We start from the raw sequence: 22,383 nt of genomic DNA, 5'->3' as shown, positions 1-22,383 counted from the left end.
AGGAAAGATAGAAAGTAAAAATAATTAACACCTCCGCATTTGGACAACATTTAATAATGTTTTATAAAATGAAAAAACGTACGAAATACTATATTATATAGTGAATATTATAGTAAAAATTATAATGAAAACCTATCTGAAGATAATGAAAAATAATTATATAGAATTATAAAAATGATAAATTATATGAAAAACACTAAATTAAGTAGGAACTAAAGAAGTAACCACAAACCTTTACTGAAAATATTCTAGCATTTTGAGGAAATTTCTTGAACTTAAAAGTCAGCCTTAAAAAAAAGAGTCAAAATGCACATTAAGCTAGTAAAAAATCTTAGTCTAATAACTGGTGTAAAATTACTCGTAGACAATAAATACGGCCGTTTTAGTTGAAAACACTACTTCTGTCCAACTCTTTAAATAAGTCAGCGTAAGAAACGCTTAAAATAACGTTAATACATAAAGTCCTTAGTTCAAATCAAGCGTACAAATGCATCCAAATATAATGAATACAGCCATTTTTAGCTTGAAAACGCTGTTTGCCTAGCTCTTTAGAAATCGTAAATTTTTGATGAACAATATCGTAAGCTTTTTTGAGTATAAATGACGTTAATGCAGATTCGAAAACTAAAATTCATTATATCTTAAGTACGTGGTATAAGTAGTTGCATGGGATCTTACCTCATCAGTGACCAGGATATGAATTCCACCAGGTCCCCAAAGAAACACATCTTTTAACTTAGACGAACTAAGCTGCATCACGAGTAGCAGACGTGAACGTAGCTCTGAGCAATTCAGCACTGGCATGTAAATAGCATTGTACACTTGTTTTTGATTTACGCTAACATACAAAGTCAGACGAGGAATGATTGGTCTGGAAAATAAACGGCAATAGTAGTACTTACATTTCTCCCAATAAACACTACCAATTTGTGTGCGTCTCAACGATTTGTCAATAGGAGTCCAATCCCAGAAAATCAATGACATTAAAATATACTTTCTAACGGTATAATCCTTGCTTATAAATTTCTAAAAATAAATTAGAATAAATTCCCTGGGGTAAGCTTAGAAAACCATGAAAGTGAGATGTTCGATGATTCAGATATAGATTCATTTTGGTGAAAATACCAATAAAAAAACTTAACTAGAAATTTGTGACTTTATTATTGTGAAGTAAAATAATGACTTCTTGGAACCAGCAAAGAAAGATAATAGAAGCTTGTAGTTTATCAGCGTAAACTTCTTCGTTCCCAACTTCACATAAGACAGGGAACCAAAATTCTCAATGTATTACATCTTTTGTAAATTGTAATTCGAAATTTACTATTTTTCTAGAGAAGGGTGGTAACCTGTTTTACCATCCTTGCGAATTAGTGCATACAAATCCTAAAGGATGCGAAATGGCTGTACTGAAAAATTAAATGCGTGTTTTTTCAGCTGGAATTTGCGGTACCAAAGGACGAAATGCGTGTAATTTCAGAGGGTGATAGGCTCTATTTGAAAAATAGGAAATATATGAACCCTTGTATAAACACTAAATTAACACACTAATGGAAATATACATACACTAAATGAACCCTTTATTCGAGACACTTTTATACAAAAATTAAAGTTTAAGATAAAGAATGGGGGCTGATGGACAGTGGCTCTTATATTTGAGATTGACCTGGATATAATACAAAACGACCAGAAATTAAATAAAAAAAAAAAATGTGTTTTCAAATAAAATTATTAAGTGACATTAAAGCTTAAAAGAACGAAAATTATGCATTATATGAGGGAGACTGTCCCACTCCTTCTCAGCCCCGTATTCGTTACGCTAAAGTATAGCTTTTGTCCCCAATACTTTAAACAGTGTAGCCTAAAAGGAATAGAATAAACAATATTTTTCACAATATAGCGGAAGAATGGATGGGTATATTATAGCACATTTCCTTTAAACAATAAATTACCCTGTACATAAGCCCCCCTCCCCTCCTCATATTCAGAATAATTTCTGTTCATTTAAGTCTTAATTGCAATATTTCCTTGCATTTAAGTAGAACTTGATTTCTAATTAACACATAGACCATATTAAGAACCTGATCTCATTAAATTCTTGAATACTCGTTTACACGTTGGAATTCTTTTATTTATTAAGGTTGAGACTTGGGGAGGTTGAAGCAAACAGTTTTGATGCAAGAATCTATAAACCTCTGGAAATTCAAGAACTAAGATGGCATTAGTTTAAGTATGTGTTGTGATATTGAAATTATTAAAACTTCGTTTTTTCATAATTTTTCTTTTTCTTTTACTCACCTTTTTCTTTTATTCATATTTTTCTTTTACTTTGTATTTAAGATATATATGGAAGTGTAAGTTTCCATTCTACCAATTTCACCAATCATCTTCATTTCCACTGTCCTTAGTACTCAGCAGTTCGGACATTAGCTTACGGCTTCATTGGGTAAATAGTCATAGAATTAACAAAAATTGACAATCTCCACTACATCCATTAACAGTGTAAAGCAGCTTTGCGGTAGCTAAATTTAATGCTCAGAGGGTGGTTTCTTCATTAATTTCTCACGATCTTGTTTATGCTTCCTGTCACCACCTTTTAACTATCCTTTTCCAGTCGCCCCTTTTAATAGCCTCCGCTTTTCCTACCCCAACCCTCAATAGCTTTTAGCCTAGTAATCAGCAGTTCGAGTGGGTATAATTCAACTGGAAACTGAACCATTAACATAACAATAGTGGAAAAGCAGTGGAACTTACTTAGAATGCAAAGAATTAAAGAGGCGGATACCGTCAGCCACGCCAACAACTTGTACAAAATCATCACGGGTCAAGCGTAACATATCAGCACCAGAGAAGAAATTAAACAAAGAATTATAGCTACCAAAGCGGTTGGCTTGCAGCCACTGAAACACCTGAAATTATCAAATATATTACACAACATTTTTGGACAAGTTTATTTAGCCCAATACTTACATTTTACTTTAACTTTAATAAGGCTATATCATAATAAGATAAATAATTATTCATCTAATCTTTATTTTACTAGCTGAAAAGCCTTGCAAAATAAGCAGAACTCGTAGCATCAGACATAAAGGTAAAACTGTAGCATATACTCTTTCGTGACGATGGGGGAAAATTGCCCCCTACCTCCGCCAATACAAAATCTGAATTCATTTCCCTGCCTCCTCAGCCAACAGGACTTTCCCTTAAAGTGTTAACTCGAGCCACCAGCCGTGAGACAATACAGGGTATATTTCCTATAGCTGTAACTTTGAAAATACTAATTTTAGAATAGAAAAGGCAATATAGAAAGACAATATGATGCGACATTCATGTGTGTTGCTTCAACTGAACAACAACTTACCTCTACAATTAATGCAGCAATGACTATGACATGTCTTTGGTTGAAGGTAAACCGATTTGACCTAAATATAAGTAAGTCAAATTTTGTTATCTTTTCAAAGTTACAAGATATACATGTAGATATACAAAGTTACAAAATAAACAGTACAAGATATACATCCGTATATCTTGTACTGTTCGTAATGTATGGCTTGGTACTTTTCCTTCAATACTTCACCCAATACGCATACTGCAGAATAATGCCATTAGATCATTTTGTGGAATAGGGAACCGGGATTCGGTCAGGTCAATGTACAGTATAATTAACATAATGCCTGCTGCTGGATTGCGTGATTTTTATACACTGATTTTTATGTTTTACAGGAATATGTCGGGAAAGGCCCAACGTTCACTGTCACGGAACTCGGACAAGTGGAGATATTTTGGTTCCTCGCCTAGTTTCAAGTAGGACTGCTTTTTCAATTATTTACAGAGGCGCTAAGCTATGGAATAAGCTTGTCCCAGGTACCAAGGAATTACCCATTAGTCATTTAAATCTGAGCTGCGTGTGGGGTGGCTTTAAACTTGACAATCATTGTTTATTATTATTTTTTCTTTGCTTCGGGATCATGATATTATGTTGTTTTATTGAGTAAGAATTATTTATGTAAGGTTTTGTTTCGGTGTACGGTTTCACCCTTCTACTTGTTATAGATTAACTTGCTGTTTTTTTTGTTTTTTATTTTTATTATTTTTTTCTCTTCTATTTTTTGTTCTTTTTTGTTAGTAGCACACCATCGCAAGAGACCTTTTGGTGTACTACCGATTGATTTTGTCTCTGTTATTTTTTGGATAATAAATTGCTATTACTACTAAATAAATGATATATTAAAATGACAAGTAAATGAAACGTTACTTGTGTCGAGGTAGATTCCGGACGAAGCACTTGGGAGCACAAAGTGTTAGTTTCTACAATTGAAACAGTTTCATTAGCACCATCTAATCTGGGAGGGTTTTCATTGTCGCCAACGTAAAATGCCGGCTTATTGGGATTAGAATTTCCTTGATTTTCTTTCGCAGCGCTTGCTAAATCATTTGTTGACTGTAGACTCGTCAGGGACTCAACAGGAATCTAGAACATCCAAAATAAAAATCAATATTGACCATGTTTTAACAAAAAAGTTAATATAACTTCCTGTTTAGCCTAAAAAAAAAAAAAAAAAAAAAAAAAAAAAAAAAAAAAAAAAAAAAAAAAAAAAAAAAAAAAAAAAAAAAACAAACAGTAGATGAAAGACAACATAACGAACAGTTTTTTCCCCGTTTTTCCTTAAAGATATTCCAAATTTGATGTAATTTATACGAAGTTTCGTTAACTTTATACAGAAATAAAATTCCATCAAGAAGTACACGGCAAAAAGAAAGAAGAAAAAAACTGATTTTGTGTAAAAAGTCAAGAAATGAAAATATTCTGATCATGTTTTGCAAAAACCCTCCCAATGATAGTTCTATTCTACCCTTGAACAGCTGTAGAATCAAATTTGGCCTCTCCCTAAAAGTTCTTTTTCTATCCCTGCACATCTCTCACATCAGACCCTTTCTTATCCCCCCCCCCCCCAATATGGAGTTTTTCAAAAAATTTCCTTTCCTATATTTTTCACACAATACGTCTGTATTTTGTGAGTTTTTTTTTATTCCACCTCCACCCTAAAATAAATTCCGCCTGGCAACTTCATTAAAAAGTAGAACATTTCAAAGAAAATTGGATACTTGATATAGTTAATATGTAATATTATAGGATTGCTGCTGAAATTCATCAGTAAGTGATAATTAATCAGATTGTTCGATTTTTAAGATTTCTTACAAGTCGAAATCCATTTTTTACAAAGAGGCCTAGGATTGGTTAGAAAACCTTAGCAGGCTAAGTAAACCAGCGGAATTGAGGGTGTTAAGCATACTGGTGACAAATTCTGCATTATTTACCCTCTTCTACATATTAAATGCGTGAAAGGAAAGTTACAGCAGTTTAGAGTTAGACAAACTACCAAACGCTGGATGGCATTACAAATTTTTATCAATGACGCTAGTGCCAGTCATATTATTCAGCAAATATCAAAAAGTTATTTTGGGATGCAGACATTTATTTTAAACCACATTTTTTGAAGACTCATAAAAAAATGACTGTAAGTGGCTATGACAAGCTTTCCAACGTTAGATCGATAAAAAAAAATAATAATAACAATAATAATAATAAATTGCATGAACTTGGGTAACCATTATTTTACATAAGAAAAACTTCAAACTCCAAAATCCTGCTGAATAACGTACCCACACAGAAAGTTCTTTCTGTAATATGAAAGAACTTTCATATTATTATCGTTCATGTCAATAATATCCTTCCCTTCCAAATCTAGCCCCAATACTCCTTAAATAAATTTCTTTGGGCATGCAAGGCCCTATTAGCCTACAGCTTCAGTGGGCAAATAGTCATCGAATTAACAAAAATCGACAATCTCCACTCCATCCGTAAACAGTGTAAAGCAGCTTCGCGGTTGCTAGATTTGATGCTCAGAGGGTGGTCTCTTCCTTAATATCTCACGATCTTGTTTATGCTTCCTGTCACCACCTTTTAACTGTCCTTTTCCAGTCGCCCCCTTTAATAGCCTCCACTTTTACTACCCCAACTCTCAATAACTTTTAGCCTTACTGGACAATTAATGGCAACCAAAACAACAAAGACCAATAATCTCCCTACAGACAATAAGTACCGTGACAAAATCTTACATCCGTGAACATGTACAGTGACTTTGCGGTTGAAACTTATTTATGCTTGTTTTATGTCCTATTTATGCTTCCTGTTACCATCTTTTAACTATCCTTTTCTGTCACCCCCTTTATCAGCGTCCGCTTTCCAGTCGCCACCCTGAATAGCTCTTATCCTTACTGTATAATTAATGGTGATCCAAACAACTAAGACCGACAATTTGCCTAAGCATGGTGACAGAAGAAGAGGAGACAAAACCTTACATCCGTGAACAGCGTAAAGCGGCTTTGCGGTTGGTACTTCTCCTGTTCAGAGGGTGGTCTCTTCATTAATTTCTCTCGGTCTTGTTTATGCTTCCTGTCGCCACCTTTTAACTAAAAAGGAAAAAGTAAATAGACAAAGAACTATAAATATATTGGAAGCATACATAAATTATAAAAAATTAAAAGGGTTTGCGCTTAAACATTTTGGAACAAAAAAAATATGACACCTAAAGTAGATATCAAATAGGGGCATGCAAAGGAAAAGGGCAGATGGCCCCAAAATCCAATGGTCTCCCACTGGATTAAAGGGAACAGCATTTTTAATTAACACATCTAAAATTAAAACACCAACCGATATATTCTGTAAAAAGGGGAAAAACAGCACAGAAGCTTTGAAAACTTTTGATATGGTAAGCGGCAAAAATATAACGTTTATCTACACAGAAGTATTAGGCCTGAAAGAGTACGAATCAAAGAACGAGTCAAAGAACGAATCAAGGCCCATAGCAGCCAAAATTTCAAAAGTGAGTCTAAAAAAACAAGAGCTAAGAGCTCATATGGTACTTGTGACGAGGCCGGACGAGCCAAGGCCCAAGAGCTCATATGGTATGAGCTCTAGCGAAATTCTAAGAATCAATAGATTGATTTAAAAGGAAATTCGGAGGCCTAATGCCGGTCGGGATTTAAAATAAGAGCTCAGAGTCACGAGGTCCTTCTAAATATCAAAATTCATTAAGATCCGATCACCCACTCGTAAGTTATAAATACCTCATTTTTTCTACTTTGTCCTCTCCCTTCAGCCCCTCGGATAGTCTAATCGGGGAAAACGACTTTATCAAGTCAATTTGTGCAGCTCCCAGACACGCCTACCAGTTTCCATCGTCCTAGCACGTCCAGACGCACCAAACTCACCAAAGCACTGAACACCACCCCCTAACTCCCCTAAAGAGAGTGGATCCAGTACGGTTACGTCAATCACGTATCTACGACATTTGCTTATTCTACCCACCAAGTTTCATCCCAATTTCTCTACTCTAAGCGTTTTCAAAGATTTCTGGTTTCCCCCTCCAACTCCCCCCAATGTCAACAGATCTAGTCGGGATTTGAAATAAGAGCTCTGAGACATGAGTTCTTTCTAAATATTAAATTTCATTAAGATCCGCTCACCCATTCTTTAGTTAAAAATTCCTCATTTTTTTTTAATTTATCCAAATCAACAACCACCCCCCCCAGACCCTCCCAAGTGAACAGATCCATTCCGATTATGTCAATCACGTATCTATAACTTTTGCTTATCCTTCCCATTAATTTTCATCCCGATCTCTCCACTCTAAGCGTTTTCCAAAATTTATGTTTCCCCCTCCAACCCCCTATGTCCCCGGATCCGATTCGAATTGAAAATAGAGCAATGGGTCGGGATTTAAAATGGGCCATGGAAAATGGGTCGGGATTTAAAATAAGAGCTCTAAAGCACGAGATCCTTCTAAATATCAAATTTCATTAAGATCTGATCACCCGTTCGTAAGTTACAAATACCTCATTTTTTCTATTTTTTCCAAATTACTCCCCTCTCCCCAACTCCACCAAATAGAGCGGATCCGTTCCGGTTATGTCAATCACGTATCTAGGACTTCTGATTATTTTTCCCATCAAGTTTCATCCCGATCCCTCCACTCTAAGCGTTTTCCAAGATTTTAGGTCCCCCCTTAACTCCCCTATATGTCACCGGATCCAGAGCGGATCCATTCTGGTTATGTCAGTCACGTATCTTGGACTTGTTTTTATTCTTCCCATCAAGTTTCATCCTGATCTCTCCGCTTTAAGTGTTTTCCAACATTTCCGGTTCCCCTCCCCTTAATGACTCTGAATCCGGTCGGGATTTAAATTAAGAGATCTGAGTTACGAGGTCCTTCTAAATATGAAATTTCATTAAGATCCGATCACTCCTTCGTAAGTTAAAAATACCTTATTTTTCTAACTTTTCAGAATTAACCCCCCCCCCCCCCAAACAGAGCAGATCCGTTCTGTTCATGTTACAAAATTACCCTTCTTAATTGGATTTGACCAAACTTTTTATGACGTAATTTTAATATTTCAATATCTTAGTAAACTATTTTGTCGAACTTCCACTCTTTCACTAGTTGTTTGAGTTATTTTTCTAACTCAGAAGTACAAATTTGGCATGTTTTATTACTGTGAATAAACGTAACCTTAACAAGTTTGACCTAGTAAGCAGCAACATAAAACCATTTAAAAAAGATACATGCATTAGTACATCTTATGTTATAATATTTTTTTTTTATAGGAATTTGTTCTTTGTTCTTTATTCTTAATAAAATAGTTATTATAAATAGTTATTACTGTAATATAGTATAAATTACAGTTATTATAATATTATATAGTTATTATAATATAATTATTATTGTAAATAGTTAGTTTTTTTTATTCAGAAGTGCAGCTTCTGTTTATATTTTAGTACAGGAAAAAAGCTTACCTTAAATACTTTAATCTGGCAAGCAGCAGCATGATGGCGTTTAGCGACTGGATCGTCAGCATCAAATGATTCCAGCTGGAGGCGAAAGGGAACTCCTTTTTCACCTCCATGCTTCTTGGGTGTAAATTCAGTGCTTATACAATGAACCTATATGGAAAAAGAGATTTAAATGAATAAAGCAATCACCTCCCAGTTGGCATAATTACCCAAAGGGGAAATTTTCACAAAGCAAAAATATAGTCAACAACTCTCCTAACTGTGGGACAACTTAGACGACTACTTAGACATAATAATAATAATTTATTTTTAACCCGCAAATAAACATAAAAGAAAAGCAGAGTACAAAAAAAAAGAAAAGAAAAAGGACAAACAACACAAATACGAAAACTCTAGAAATAGACAAAAAAACGGACGAGTCCGTGGTGCGGCCCGAGTTTGCCATGGGCTGACTTTAGTAACTTAACGTGAAGTAGGTCAAACTTATTGGTTACATCAGATGCGCTATAGCCATGTATAAGTTTTTGGTTCCGAGTACGTCAATTCAAATGAAGAAGGAATCTAAGATATTGAAAGTAATACGAGCGCAGGCGCAAAACAACCTGCCATTATAGCAGACTAAAAACACCAACAGGAAAAAGCACAGCACGATCGCAAAAAAAAAGAATACAACTTGAATAAACTTTTCCGGTCACGTTTGCCCCGATTTGCTACAATTTTAGAGTATTCAACCTGAATCTTTTTTCTAGAATCAGCCATAAGCTTATTATCCAAACTCATATTTTAGGAATAGTAAATAGTTCTAGGTAAATAGTAAATAGGAATAGTTATACTCCCACTTTTCTGTATTTAAAGTTAAACTGTTTTGACTAAGTGACTCAAATAATGACGAAGACCACACTGCCTTTCCATAATACAACAACAAAAGAGAGAATAATGAGGACTTTTTTTCCCAAGACAGTGAACCAACAAAACCTATTTGAATATTTCGGCCCTATATAAGCAATAATCTATATAAGCTATATAAGCAATATAATTTCTATATAGCAATAAGAAATCAATCCAATTTTTAATAAATACAGTTAGTGAAATGAATGAACCTTTTTATCTTGTAAAATGTTAGCTTTTATCAGACAGTCTTGGCTGAACTTTTCGTTAAGAAGTAATGATGCCAAGGCTATTTTAAAATAAAAAATGGATTTTTAACTGAGAACTTTTATTGTAAGTGTTTTATTGTTTTTTATTTTTTTCTTTGCTGAAGACGGCCCTTAGATATAGGGCCGAAATATTCAAATAGGTTTTGTTGGTTCACTGTCTTGGGAAAAAAAGTCCTCATTATTCTCTCTTTTGTTGTTGTACTAAGTGACTCAGGAGCTGTACCAACCATTTTAGACAACGAAGACTTCGATCGGCTAATCAATAAAATGTCATAACAGTTCGTTGCGTACTGAAATGTCATAACTCATAATAATTCGCTACCAGTGCGTGGCGTAATCAATAAAATATCTTACATAGACAACTGTGAGTCTATATAGGTATAGTAAGGACGGCCTACTTTACCCTGTCTACCGTATCTATATTTGATTTTCTGCACATTGCCTCGTTTGGCTTCTCTGTTTCTTGTATGACCCTTTCACAGGTATGACAGTAATTTTTTTTTTGACAATTTTGGATCTGAAATCATCCCAAATATACTTTTCTGTTTAAAATGCTCCTTGTGACATAGTCGATCACAATGATCCTAATAAATGGGGATAGAACACAGCCCTACTTAACTCCTACTTTAATACGAAGCCAGCTACTAACCTCATTTCTTACCTGAACGGCAGCAGTGTTATCTATGAACGGCAGCATCTTGTACATAGCCTAATCACAATGCATTTGTCTGATACACCAAACAAGAGTAATGCACATTTTAGCAAGAAAATATAATACATGTATCTTTTGAAGTTTTTTACCTGGGGTATGATGACATATTTGGATGACTTCACTGCCTGATTCCCTGATGTTCACTCTTTACTGTTCAAACTATTCCTACTTTACTGTAATACGTATATTAACATACTAAGGAGCCACCAGCCCTATAGACCTCTCTACATACCACTTAAGGCTACACCAAGCTCCTCAACTACACAAAGGCTACTACAAAGACAAAGATAAACTGCAACAAAACAGGTTCTGTCATCCTCCTGAATATATACTTCCCTCGACAGTGATTTTTAAACTTTAGTTAGATTAGCATGATTTAACCCATGCATGCACACGATATAGTTTTGTAAAGTAAGCGTTCCGATGTGTAATTTTTTCTGGATTTTTTTTTTTTTTTTTTTTTTTTTTTTTTTTTTTTTTTTTTTTTTTTTTTTTTTGCTGAAATCTTCTTCTTACCTATATTTTGAATCAAGCTTTTTATTAAATTCTATGTTTCTCTGGGACTGACTCACTGGCGTTCTCGGATATTTAGGGCTCTACAAAAAAATCGCAAAAGCTGTTGTTTTTGGGTCTCGACAATACAGACAAGACGCTATTGCGCATGTTGAAAGAAATTGGGATAATGCTACATCTACCAACTATTTGCCCAAATTCAGTAGAACTCAGATTTTCTGCTGAAATTCTTGAAGTGTATTCGTCCCATTTGCTTGGATGTTCTATAGGGTCCTTCCCAGTTCTCACTCTGTAAGCAAACTTATTTAGTTGGACGTGTTAAGAAATGGCTAAAACGAACCCTATTTGTCCAATGGATCGAAGGACTTTAGTTACCACCGATTTGAGACCTGTAAAGAAAATGGGATGGTGCAATATGTACCAACTATTCAAATTCAGAAGAACCCCGATTTTCTACTGAAATTCCTGAAAAGTGTATATAACGAAACATACAAAAAAAGAGAGAAATAACATATTGTTAATATTGTGCCTCAATAATAAAGACAAGCCAACTCTATTAGCCATGCCAAAATTAATGCCAACTCTATGCCAAAATTCAAAGAACTGTTTATTGGTAACATGTAGTTCGCCATTTTCAATTTCGGCGGCTAAAGTAAAGCAAGAATAGTGTGGCAGGATTACTTCCCAGCTGCTGATACAACTGTTTACTTGATCGATGCTGCAGATCAGGCCCTGTTTGAAGAATCAAAATAAGAGTTTGATTCAGTACGTACTGATGAGACTTGTCAACAGTTCCAATATTGCTACTTGGGAACCAAATTGATCTCTTGGATGCAGTATCGGAGCATGCATTATGAGTGGTATTTTAAATCCATCATTTGACAACATGCAAGGGACCTATGAACAAGAATGATCTTCGATACCGACCAATGGAGCTCTTCATGTTTCTGTTTTGAAGAAAACGGGCTATAGCGAGGCCTCCAGATGGCTCTCGCAGTTCATTGACTAGTAAAATTGGCTATGGTGCATGAGGAGATATTCGGTTCATTTTAATACTAAACACTTTATTTATTGAAATGTTATTTGTACAAGGTTTTCTTCCGTAAATTTTTCGAATTTAAGGACATTCGATACCAAAAAAATCAGTTTGCGAGTCTCAGCGTCGGCTGAAACTTTCCCATCACCAAAGGGACCAACCGAGACGATTTTGGTAAAAACTGATAAGGAATCTAAGATGTATCAATAGTTTGAAAAGCTAACACGAGGCTAGTTCAGAACAAAAGCATTAATCCCATATAACTAATGAATTACTATTAATGTGACTAATTAATCCTAATTTACCAACAGGAGTTTTTTTTTATCGCTTTGACTCTCTCTTATTTTATACTCATTCCCATTATCTTCACCGTTGCTGCTAGAGGATTCCAAAGAACAGTCACTTATCTTACATTCAGTCCCATTACAATCCTTACCAAGACTGTTTTGAAAAACTGTCACTTGCTGTCATCTAAATCAATCTGTTTTCAATTAGGTCTGCAACAAACTTTACGAAAACACCTACAATTACACCAATAAACATTTTTTTTTTGATTATTTGAAAAGCAGTAGCATTGTTAAGTTTATATCGATATCGGTTCATGTTGTGCGATGATATAAGAAAATTATGAGGTATTTAAAAAAAAAACATACCAAAGCTTTTCATCATTTTAGTCTACAAAATACAAAGCTAGTGAAGATTTTCTTCATTTTACAATAATAATAAAATATGAACTGATATACCTAAGCCACATATCCGGCTACATAAATGTTTTGTCGGTATTTCAGTTTCAGACTGAAACTTTTCATGAAGGTGTTTATGGCATGAATGGTGGTCCCGTAAATGAGACACCGTCTAAATGCCAAATGCTACTAAATACGTTAAATATTAATGCTGCATATATTAATGCTGCAGCTTGTGAAAGTATGAAGTCTGACTTGAAGCTTTAGTGAAGAGAATGGTACTTCAAATCAAAGAAGACTTACAATCAATGTCAGTGGAAAATGACGAGGTTAAAGGTTATCACGCAATTGAGTTTATATCTTGAGAATATTGGGGATTTGTGCTCATACGAGTCAACAAGTCCAATGAAGATCCGAAAAGAATTTAGTAATATTTAACTCACTTCTTTTCTATGTTCTATGTATCTATTCTCTTAAACGAGCAATATTTGTATTTTTTCTTGAAAACTTCCATAATTTCTTCTAAAAATACGCAAACTAAATTTTTCTGGCCTGAAAAATTTACTTAGATAGGTCCAGAATTGGGAAAAATTTGTTTAGAGCCTTAATTTAGATAAACATTTTCTATTTGAATGACACCACATTCATAAGCATTTAAAGAACAAAATAAAGCATTGCAATGATGTCATGTACTATATAAAAGAGAAATAAATCAGACTAGTTATGAATCACAATTAGGGTATTAGCCTGATATAAATAAGAAATCCTTGAAAAAAAAATGAAAATTGAAGATGAACTTAATTATCTGTTTAAATTACAATTACAAACTATTTTAACTTCGTAAATTATTTCATACTAAAAAAACTTCCTAACAAAGCTACTTTGAATGAAAATAGCAAAGCATTTCCTTAAAATCCTCGTTACGCATAAACTACAGTTATTATTTTGGCACTTTTCCTTTAATTAAGATTTTAAACTTTAGGTTACTATGGGCTGTGGTGGGCTCTTTACTAGGATGTCATTATTCAATAATGTGTAGAAACTAATTCACCTTATGAAAATAATTTGGACAGAAAATATTATAAAATATTGAGAGAGGGGAGATGGAAACATTCTTATCAATTAAATACCTCTTTATTCTTTATCAAATAAAGACACAACTTTTTTCAACAGAAAGTAAGACGCAAAATCGAAACTTAAAACAAGCAGAAATTATTCTAATATGAGGAGTCTATACCCTCTTCAATACCTCACTTCTCATATTGTTTAGTGTTTCAAGTGTTTTAGTAATTTAAAAAAGCTTTTTGTTCTAATCAGCAAACGAAGTTGAAAGTGATAGGCAGAGTTACGCTGCTTAAATAAGCAGCACTAGGGCTTTAATATATTTCGTTTGATCAAAACTTTTATTGTTCATGAAATTTTTCATTTCATGTTTTAATCTCTGAAACTTAACATCTCATAGAACAAGTCCCTTTGTCCGTCAAAATTAGTGTATTTCAAATCCTGATCATGTACACTAAAGCTGCTCTTTAATCTAAAAATGCAAGTGACTTGTCGCTCTAAAGCAACGAAATATATTTCGATTGATCAAAACTTCTATTGTTCATATACTTTTATTGTCCCCTTTGTCCGTCAAAAATTAGCGTTTAATCGAACAGCGCAAGTGACTTGTCGCTCTTAAGCTAAAACAAAACACTTGAAAAAGTGGTCGATTGGATATCGTTCATGCTAATTCATCTTACCAATGCAAAAGAAAAAAAGAGAGAGTAACAACTAAAATAATAAAGGAAACAACAATAACAACAAAAGTGAAAACACTGAAAAAAACAAACAATTCAAATGATAAAAAAATTTAATCATTACATAAAACAACCTTCTCCCGAACCTTTAACATTACCAATTTCGTGACAAAAACTTTTTAATACGAATTTTTGAGTTGTGGTATACAGTCAGCTTGATGAGCGGAACCTGAACTCAAATTCTTAACTGACGGGCCCGTGAGTGATTACTAATCCATATGGATTTTCGCTTCCCTATCCTTTTATAATGAGTTTTATTCAACAAGTATAAATATCTATGAAATAATGGAGTATATACGTTCATGGAGATTTGTTTTTGAAATTCTTAGTTTATAATAAGCAGCAATTGAATTCTAACAATTTTATTACCATAAACAAAACTCAAAGGGACAACACGATGCTCAAAAGCCAAAAAAGCTCGACCGGTTGGATAGCACTCATGTCCATTCATCTTATCAATTCAAAAGAAGAAGAAAAGAGAAGGTAACAACCAATAACAATAAAGAAATAAGAAATATTGAAACAGGTGAAACACTGAAACAATATAGAAAAAAAAAGTACAAATCAAGTTAAAAAAAAAAATCAAACCAATAAATTAGAGAAAATAACCTTCTCCCAAACCTTATCTGGAAACGAATTCCAAACTGTTTGGCCTATGTGTGATTGCTTATGTATATTGATTTTCAGTTATCTATCCTTCTGAAAGGAGTTTTATTCATAGTGTATAAATATTTATGAGTTATAACAAAAGATAGACTCATCTAAAAGGTTAAACTCATCTAAAATCTATAAAATTAAACCTTTGCACGGAAATTTTTTTTATTCATGTATATATAATATAATTTTTTTTTAAAATAATTTTTTATTAATTCTTAAAGAAGCTTACAAAAAATAATTTTTAGAGAAGCTAAGGTTCCATACTCTTTTCTTCTAAAACAGCCAAATTGGAAACATTTGAGCGCAGGAGTTTCCTTGTGTCTTGGTTTAGCGAAAAATGCAATAGCAAACCCTCGCACAGAAAATATTTTCCCTAATAGATACTTCCAAACCAGATTCTGACCATCTTGAGCTGTTTTTGAACCAATTCCGATCTTGTCCCCATTCGCTGCTTTACCTCCAGATATAAAAAGAACAACATTTGTCCCCTTCTTTACGAAAAAAGAGCTAAGAGCTCATATGGCACTTGTGACGAGGCAAGAAGAGCTAAGAGCCAAGAGCTCATATGGTATGAGCTCTAACAAAATTCTAAGAATCAATAGATTGATTTAAAAGGAAAATCAGAGGCTTAATGCCGGTCAGGATTGAAAATAAGAGTCCTGAGTCACGATGTATTCTAAATATCAATATTCATTAAGATCCGATCACCCACTCGTAAGTTATAAATACCTCATTTTTTATAATTTTTCCTCTCCCTTTAGCCCCCCAGATGTTCGAATCTGGGAAAACGACTTTATCAAGTCAATTTGTGTAGCTCCCTGACACGCCTACCAATTTTCATCGTCCTAGCACATCCAGAAGCACCAAACTCGCCAAAGCACTGAACCCCTCCCCCCAACTCCCCCAGGGAGCGAATCCAGTACGGTTCCGTCAATCACGTATCTACGACATTTGCTAATTCCATCCACCAAGCTTCATCCTGATTCGTTTTCCGTTTTACAGCGATTTCCGATTTCCGATCTTCCAACTCCCCCCAATGTCAACAGATCTGGTCGGGATTTGAAATAAGAGCTCTGAGACAAGAATTTCTTCTAAATATCAAATTTATTAAGATCCGGTCACCCGTTCTTAAGTTAAAAATAGCTCAATTTTTCTAATTCTTCCAAATTAACACCCCCCCCCCCCCAGCTCCTCCAAAGAGAACGGATCCGTTCTAATTATGTCAATCACGTATCTAGAACTTGTGCTTATTCTTCTCATCAAGGTTCATCTTGATCTCTCCACTCTAAGAGTTTTCCAAAATTTCTGTTTCCCTCCTCCAACCCCCTATGTCCCCGGATCCAATTCGAGTCGAAAATGGAACATCTGAGACATAATATTCTTCTATATATCAAGTTTCATTAAGATCCGATCACCCATTCGTAAGATAAAAATACCCCAAATTTCAAGTTTTCCAAGAATTCCAGTTTCCCCCTCCAACTCCCCCAATGTCACAGGATCTGGTCAGAATTTAAAATAAGAGCTTTAAAGCACAAGATCCTTCTAAATATCAAATTTCATTAAGATCTGATCACCTATTTGTAAGTTACAAATACCTCATTTTTCAGAATTACTCCCCCCCCCCCCCGCTCCACCAAAGAGAGCGGATCCGGTCCGGTTATGTCAGTCACGTATCTTAGACTTATTTTTATTCTTCCCATCCAGTTTCATCCTGATGTCTCCATTTTAAGTATTTTCTAAGATTTCCGGTCCCCCTCCCCAACTGCCCCCCCCCCCCAATGCCACTCAATACGGTTGAAATTTAAATAAAAGATCTGAGTTACGAGGTCCTTCTAAATATGAAGTTTCATGAAGATCCGATCACTCCTTCGTAAGTTAAAAATACCTCATATTTTCTAATTTTTCAGAATTAACCCTGCCTCCCCCCACCCAATAGAGCGGATCCGTTCCAATTATGTCAATCACGTATCTAACACTTCTGCTTATTTTTACCACCAAGTTTCATCCCGATCCCTCCACTCTAAGCGTTTCCCATGATTTTAGGTTCCACCCCCCAAACTCCCCCCAATGTCACCAGATCCGGTCAGGATTTAAAATCTTTCAGAATTAACCCTTACCCCCAACTACCCCAATGACAGCGGATCCGCTCCGTTTATGTCAATCATGTATCTAGGACTTGTGCATATTTTTCCCACCCAGTTTCATCCCGATTCCTCCACTCTAAGTATTTTTCAAGAATTTAGGTTTCCCCTCCCAATTCACCCCCAATGTCACCAGATCCAGTCGGGATCTAAAATAAGAGCTCTGACACGATATCCTTCCAAACATCAAATTTCATTAAGATCTGATCAACCGTTCATAAGTTAAAAATACTTCATTTTTTCTATTTTTTCCGAATGAACCGGCCCCCACTACCCCCCCCCCCCCCCCAGATGGTCAAATCGGGAAAAAGACAATTTCTAATTTAATATGGTCCAGTACCTGATACGCCTGCCAAATTTCATCGTCCTAGCTTACCTGGAAGTGCCTAAAGTAGCAAAACCGGGACCGACAGACCGACAGAATTTGCGATTGCTATATGTCACTTGGCTAATACCAAGTGCCATAAAAATCAACAAAATATCCCGGTAGTTTTCACTTTTGAATTATTTCGTACCGGTATTGCCTAAGCTTTGTATTTTGTTCGCTTGATTTGTCCCCACCCCTTTTTTATAAGTCCTTTTAATTTTATAGATATTTTATCTATCCTTCTGAAAGGAGTTTTATTCATAGTGTATAGATATTTATGGGTTATAACAAAAGATATACTCATCTAGAAGCAGTATATCTATCCTTCTAAGATAAACGCTGTTGGTATATCATCTTAAATATAGGGTTGACTAATTCTTCAACATCTAGTACGGCCAAGCAAAAAATAGGTTGTCCCTGAATTGGTTGGGAGGAGGTCATAAGGAAGGATTTAAAGGAAATTAAAACTTCCTGGCAAGGTATAAAGAAGAAGGCTTTAGTTGGATTGAGAGGAGGGGAGGGGCGTTCGTAGTTGTGGTGGTCTCACGCGACTTGGTGCTGCAGTGAGTTGTTAATAGTAGTAGTATTAATCGCCTTGCAGGCAGCGAATTCCACTGCCTATATTAATTTAACGAAAGAGATTAATTTAATTTCATGTATTAATTTTACTGAATTAATTAAATTTATTTTATTTATCTAATTAACACATTAATTTAACGAAAGAAAGAAATTTAATGAAAGCAATTCAATCGACCAAGTAATCACATGGCACTTGTGACGAGGCCAGAAGAGCTAAGAGCCAAGAGCTCACATGGTATGAGCTCTAACAAAATTCTAAGAATCAATAGATTGATTTAAAAGAAAAATCAGAGGCTTAATGCCGGTTTGGATTCAAAATAAGAGCTATGAGCCACGATGTCCTTCTAAATATTAAATTCATTAAGATCCGATCACCCACTCGTAAGTTGTAAATACCTCATTTTTTCTAATTTTTCCTCTCCCTTTAGCCCCCCAGATGGTCGAATCTGGGAAAACGACTTTATCAAGTCAATTTGTGCAGCTCCCTGACACGCCAACCAATTATATAAAATTTACACGCCATTTACACGCCTGACACGCCACCAATATAAAATATATTGGTGGATGGTCCAATTTAATGAAAGCAATTCAATCGACCAGGAAAAATTGGGCCTAAAACATGTTAATGATTCGACTCTTACCTTTCACTTATTACCTTAAATTACCTTAAATCGCATTTACAGCGAGATAAGGTGGACTGCATCCTCCTGTAGAACATCTCGCTGTAAGTAATAAAAAAGTAAGTAAAAAGTCATCTTATGTAAGTGCTTTGAAAATTATCTTAAAGAAACTCACTTTAATGAAAACTCCTACTTCTTTGGCAGGATCCCAAGTAAACGTAGCCGCGTTCAGATTCACCTGATCTTGAATAACGTCTGTAATACCATATGAGAGGGGTATATCAATTTCCAAAATTCTACTGCCAGGATTAGCTTGACGCCAGGCCATTATCTGCTCCTTTTCCATATATTGTAATCGCCGATCATGAAAACAAAGACGGACCACACTCTACAATAATAAAGGACACAAATAAATGACATAATATTAATAAAGGTAAACAATTATAAAAAAAAACAAATAAATGCGACTGCAGTCTTGTTCTTGCCAAGATAACATCTTTAGTTTTGGGACTTCATTTGATATTAATTTTGTACGTTTACAAATGAAATTCTGAACTAAAAAATATATTGGTGGATGGTCCTCTGTAGGATTTACAAGTTGAATTCCTGTGAATGGTAACAAATTATTCCTCTAGAAAGTTATCTTACTTTTGTATAATAGAGTTTGAGGGAGTAAATCAATAGACTTCCCCACATGTTTAGAAGTTTGGTTTATACAGGTGCCCGTTAGCTCCAAAGAAAAGAAGAAAACATTGAGAATTGTTATAAAAGTAGTAAATTCACAGGAAACATAGTATCCACAAACCGTGACAATTTCTAGCGCGAAACAAATCTAGTCTCATATGAGAATATATGCATATTCAAACACAAAGATACTAAAACACATATACTCAAATTCTTACGACTTTGTTGGGATCAAAAGTTTTAATCTTTATTGTAGAAAAACAAAAAATCAGAATTAAAACCAATTATAACCAAGAAAAAGAAGTATGTTTCCAAAAATAATTTCAGCAATCTACAACTTTTTTTTTTATGAGTTTCAACTCGTATATTTTTAGATGGCTTAACCTTGGTATAAATTTGCCACAAGGGTATACGCAAATCTTAATCATTCAATTTGTGCCAATGTTCATACTCATGCTTTAAAACGATAAAACAACACTAAGATTCGCTTTCTCGGCTTACTATAAGAAGAAAAGAAAAAACTAGAGCTAAAGTTTCGCCATTGTCAATAAAACAATACATATAAGTCAATTTCTGACAGATCGGAGTGTATCATAAGTAATTAAGTGACATTTAGCAAAATTTATAAATCCCATTACCGTGTACGACTGCTAGATGCAATTTAGAAAAAGCTGATCTCCAGAAAACTTTTGGGGTTCATACCTACATCCCGTGGAGATATCCTCTAACACCACATCCTCCTTGAGAATGAGCTAGAAGCTCTCTTCTCCCCATGTATGTGCCTGGCCCTAGGTGTGCTGACTATGTTCCAACAGGCTGCTGATTTAATTGTAGTAAATTTGGTATTCCAGCTTTACTGCTAGGATGATTCTACCCAAAAGTTAAATCAGGTTTTGACCTTATGATAATCATTGAAAAATTATGAAACAAGAAGCAATTTTATATATTGTGCTTCTCTGGTATTCTACAAAAATAAGCGTTTCGTCCATACTCGACTGCAGTGTTGGAAACGAGTGGGCGAGTTTTGACACGTTTCAAGCTGAATGAGCGTTAAGCATAAATCTGCTCCTTTCCCAATGTATTTGAATGGTACCCACGAGTTTCTTGTTTTTTTTTTTTTTTTTTGTAAACTCTTCACTGCTCCGTCAGCAATGATGATATGTCGTTAATTCTGGGAATTTAATCATTTATTTTTCAGTTTTGATGTACTTGTTTGTAACCTTGTTTGAATATTTCAAGTAATCAGGAATCACCTCTGATGGGAGTTTATTACAGGTGGGAACGAATTATTGGAGTAAGTACCCTGGGAGTACCCTGCTCAAGGTGGTTCTGTTTTTTTTTTTTTTTTTTTTTTTTTTTTTTTTTTTTTTTTTTTTTTTTTTTTTTTTTTTTTTTTTTTTTTGACAAGCTGTCTTTAAAGACTTTGCCCTTTCAAGAATGCACTTTGATATACCCTCTGATGGAGGGGAATGTATGAATTAGTAAAAGACCAGAATGATTGTCACGCCGAAATGTTGTTGTACCGATTGTAGGAGTATGGGATCAGGGTTTCCAAAAGCTGGTGCGCGAGCTGCTCAATTTTGAGCGCATTGGAGAGGAGGGATATGGTTTTTTGGAGCAACAGCAAAAACACAGCATGCATATTCCATGACTGGTCTGATGTAAGATGTGAAAAGAGGCAAGACGAACTTGTCAGGGAGGAGACTTTTGTATTTTATGGTAACTCCTAGCCTACTGGAGTGGTAGGATCACACTGAGCAGATGTAAATGAACTCACTAAATAACTTAAGGATAACGACACAAATTAAGAAGGCGGGACTATTCACACCATGCTAGTTACCAAGGTTTACTTGGATAATATACAAAAAAAAAAGAGTCAGAGGAAAATGTAGAAGCCTTAGGAAGAGGATAAGAGAGGGCTGAAGTAAAATTAAAAGAGATAAATAAAGAAAGACAGGGCAGACAAATGAAATGGTAGACAAAGAAGGAAATCCAATTGGTCAAAAGGTGATAGTGCTGGATGTATTAACATTCATTGGTAATAACTTTCTAGAAAGGTCATATATAAAATGTAAACGATGAAAATTTAGCTGCTAAACTCAGAATGAATTTTCCAGAAGAAAACCTTCAGAGGAGGGGGGAGGTTGATCTTTGGACAAGACAGGCATATTTGTATCAAATGTCCAAACATTTCAAATTATGAGACTGAAACACTATGCCTCCATATTAATGAAGAATTTATGCCAGCTAGAGATTTTCCTTGAATATAATTTTTGAGCATTTAGGGTGGCCCATTCCGCAGTCTGGAGTACTTAAGAGTCGATGGCCTTCTATGTAGGATAATTGGCGTATGGAGTCAATATCTCATAGGTAGGAATTTAACCATTAAAATATATGGTAGAGTCCATCAGCTGTATACTAATTAACCCAGGACATGTTTTGCAAATGCCAAAATCATACGAGGATAAGGTGGTCTATGACAAACCTCCTATAACGTCTTAGATTTTCAAACGCGCAGCACGGTTCCACCTTTTAAAACTAAATTTTTTGTATTCAAGCGGCAAAACAATGAATCAGAACGGAC

The 22,383-nt window shown here is 34.8% G+C and overlaps 1 protein-coding gene and 1 pseudogene across 2 annotated transcripts in view; one reads left to right on the top strand and one right to left on the bottom strand.

The window, feature by feature from the left end:
* Positions 1–22,383, bottom strand: part of LOC136031820 (transcription factor CP2-like) — a 91,550-nt gene that overhangs the window by 8,272 nt on the left and 60,895 nt on the right. For both annotated transcript variants that reach the window (XM_065711640.1, XM_065711641.1), the window contains 6 exons: positions 19,291–19,503; positions 8,855–9,001; positions 6,361–6,471; positions 4,253–4,468; positions 2,752–2,906; positions 679–871 (listed from right to left, as the gene is read on the bottom strand). In XM_065711640.1, coding sequence (XP_065567712.1) covers positions 679–871; positions 2,752–2,906; positions 4,253–4,468; positions 6,361–6,471; positions 8,855–9,001; positions 19,291–19,503 — 1,035 coding nt within the window. The remainder of the gene's footprint in view (positions 1–678; positions 872–2,751; positions 2,907–4,252; positions 4,469–6,360; positions 6,472–8,854; positions 9,002–19,290; positions 19,504–22,383) is intronic.
* On the top strand, positions 11,003–12,242 carry LOC136031821 (small COPII coat GTPase SAR1-like; annotated as a pseudogene).

This window comes from Artemia franciscana, chromosome 10, assembly GCF_032884065.1.
Source record: "Artemia franciscana chromosome 10, ASM3288406v1, whole genome shotgun sequence".
NCBI classification, from domain to species: domain Eukaryota; kingdom Metazoa; phylum Arthropoda; class Branchiopoda; order Anostraca; family Artemiidae; genus Artemia; species Artemia franciscana.
This window is presented reverse-complemented; position numbering and strand designations above follow the sequence as displayed.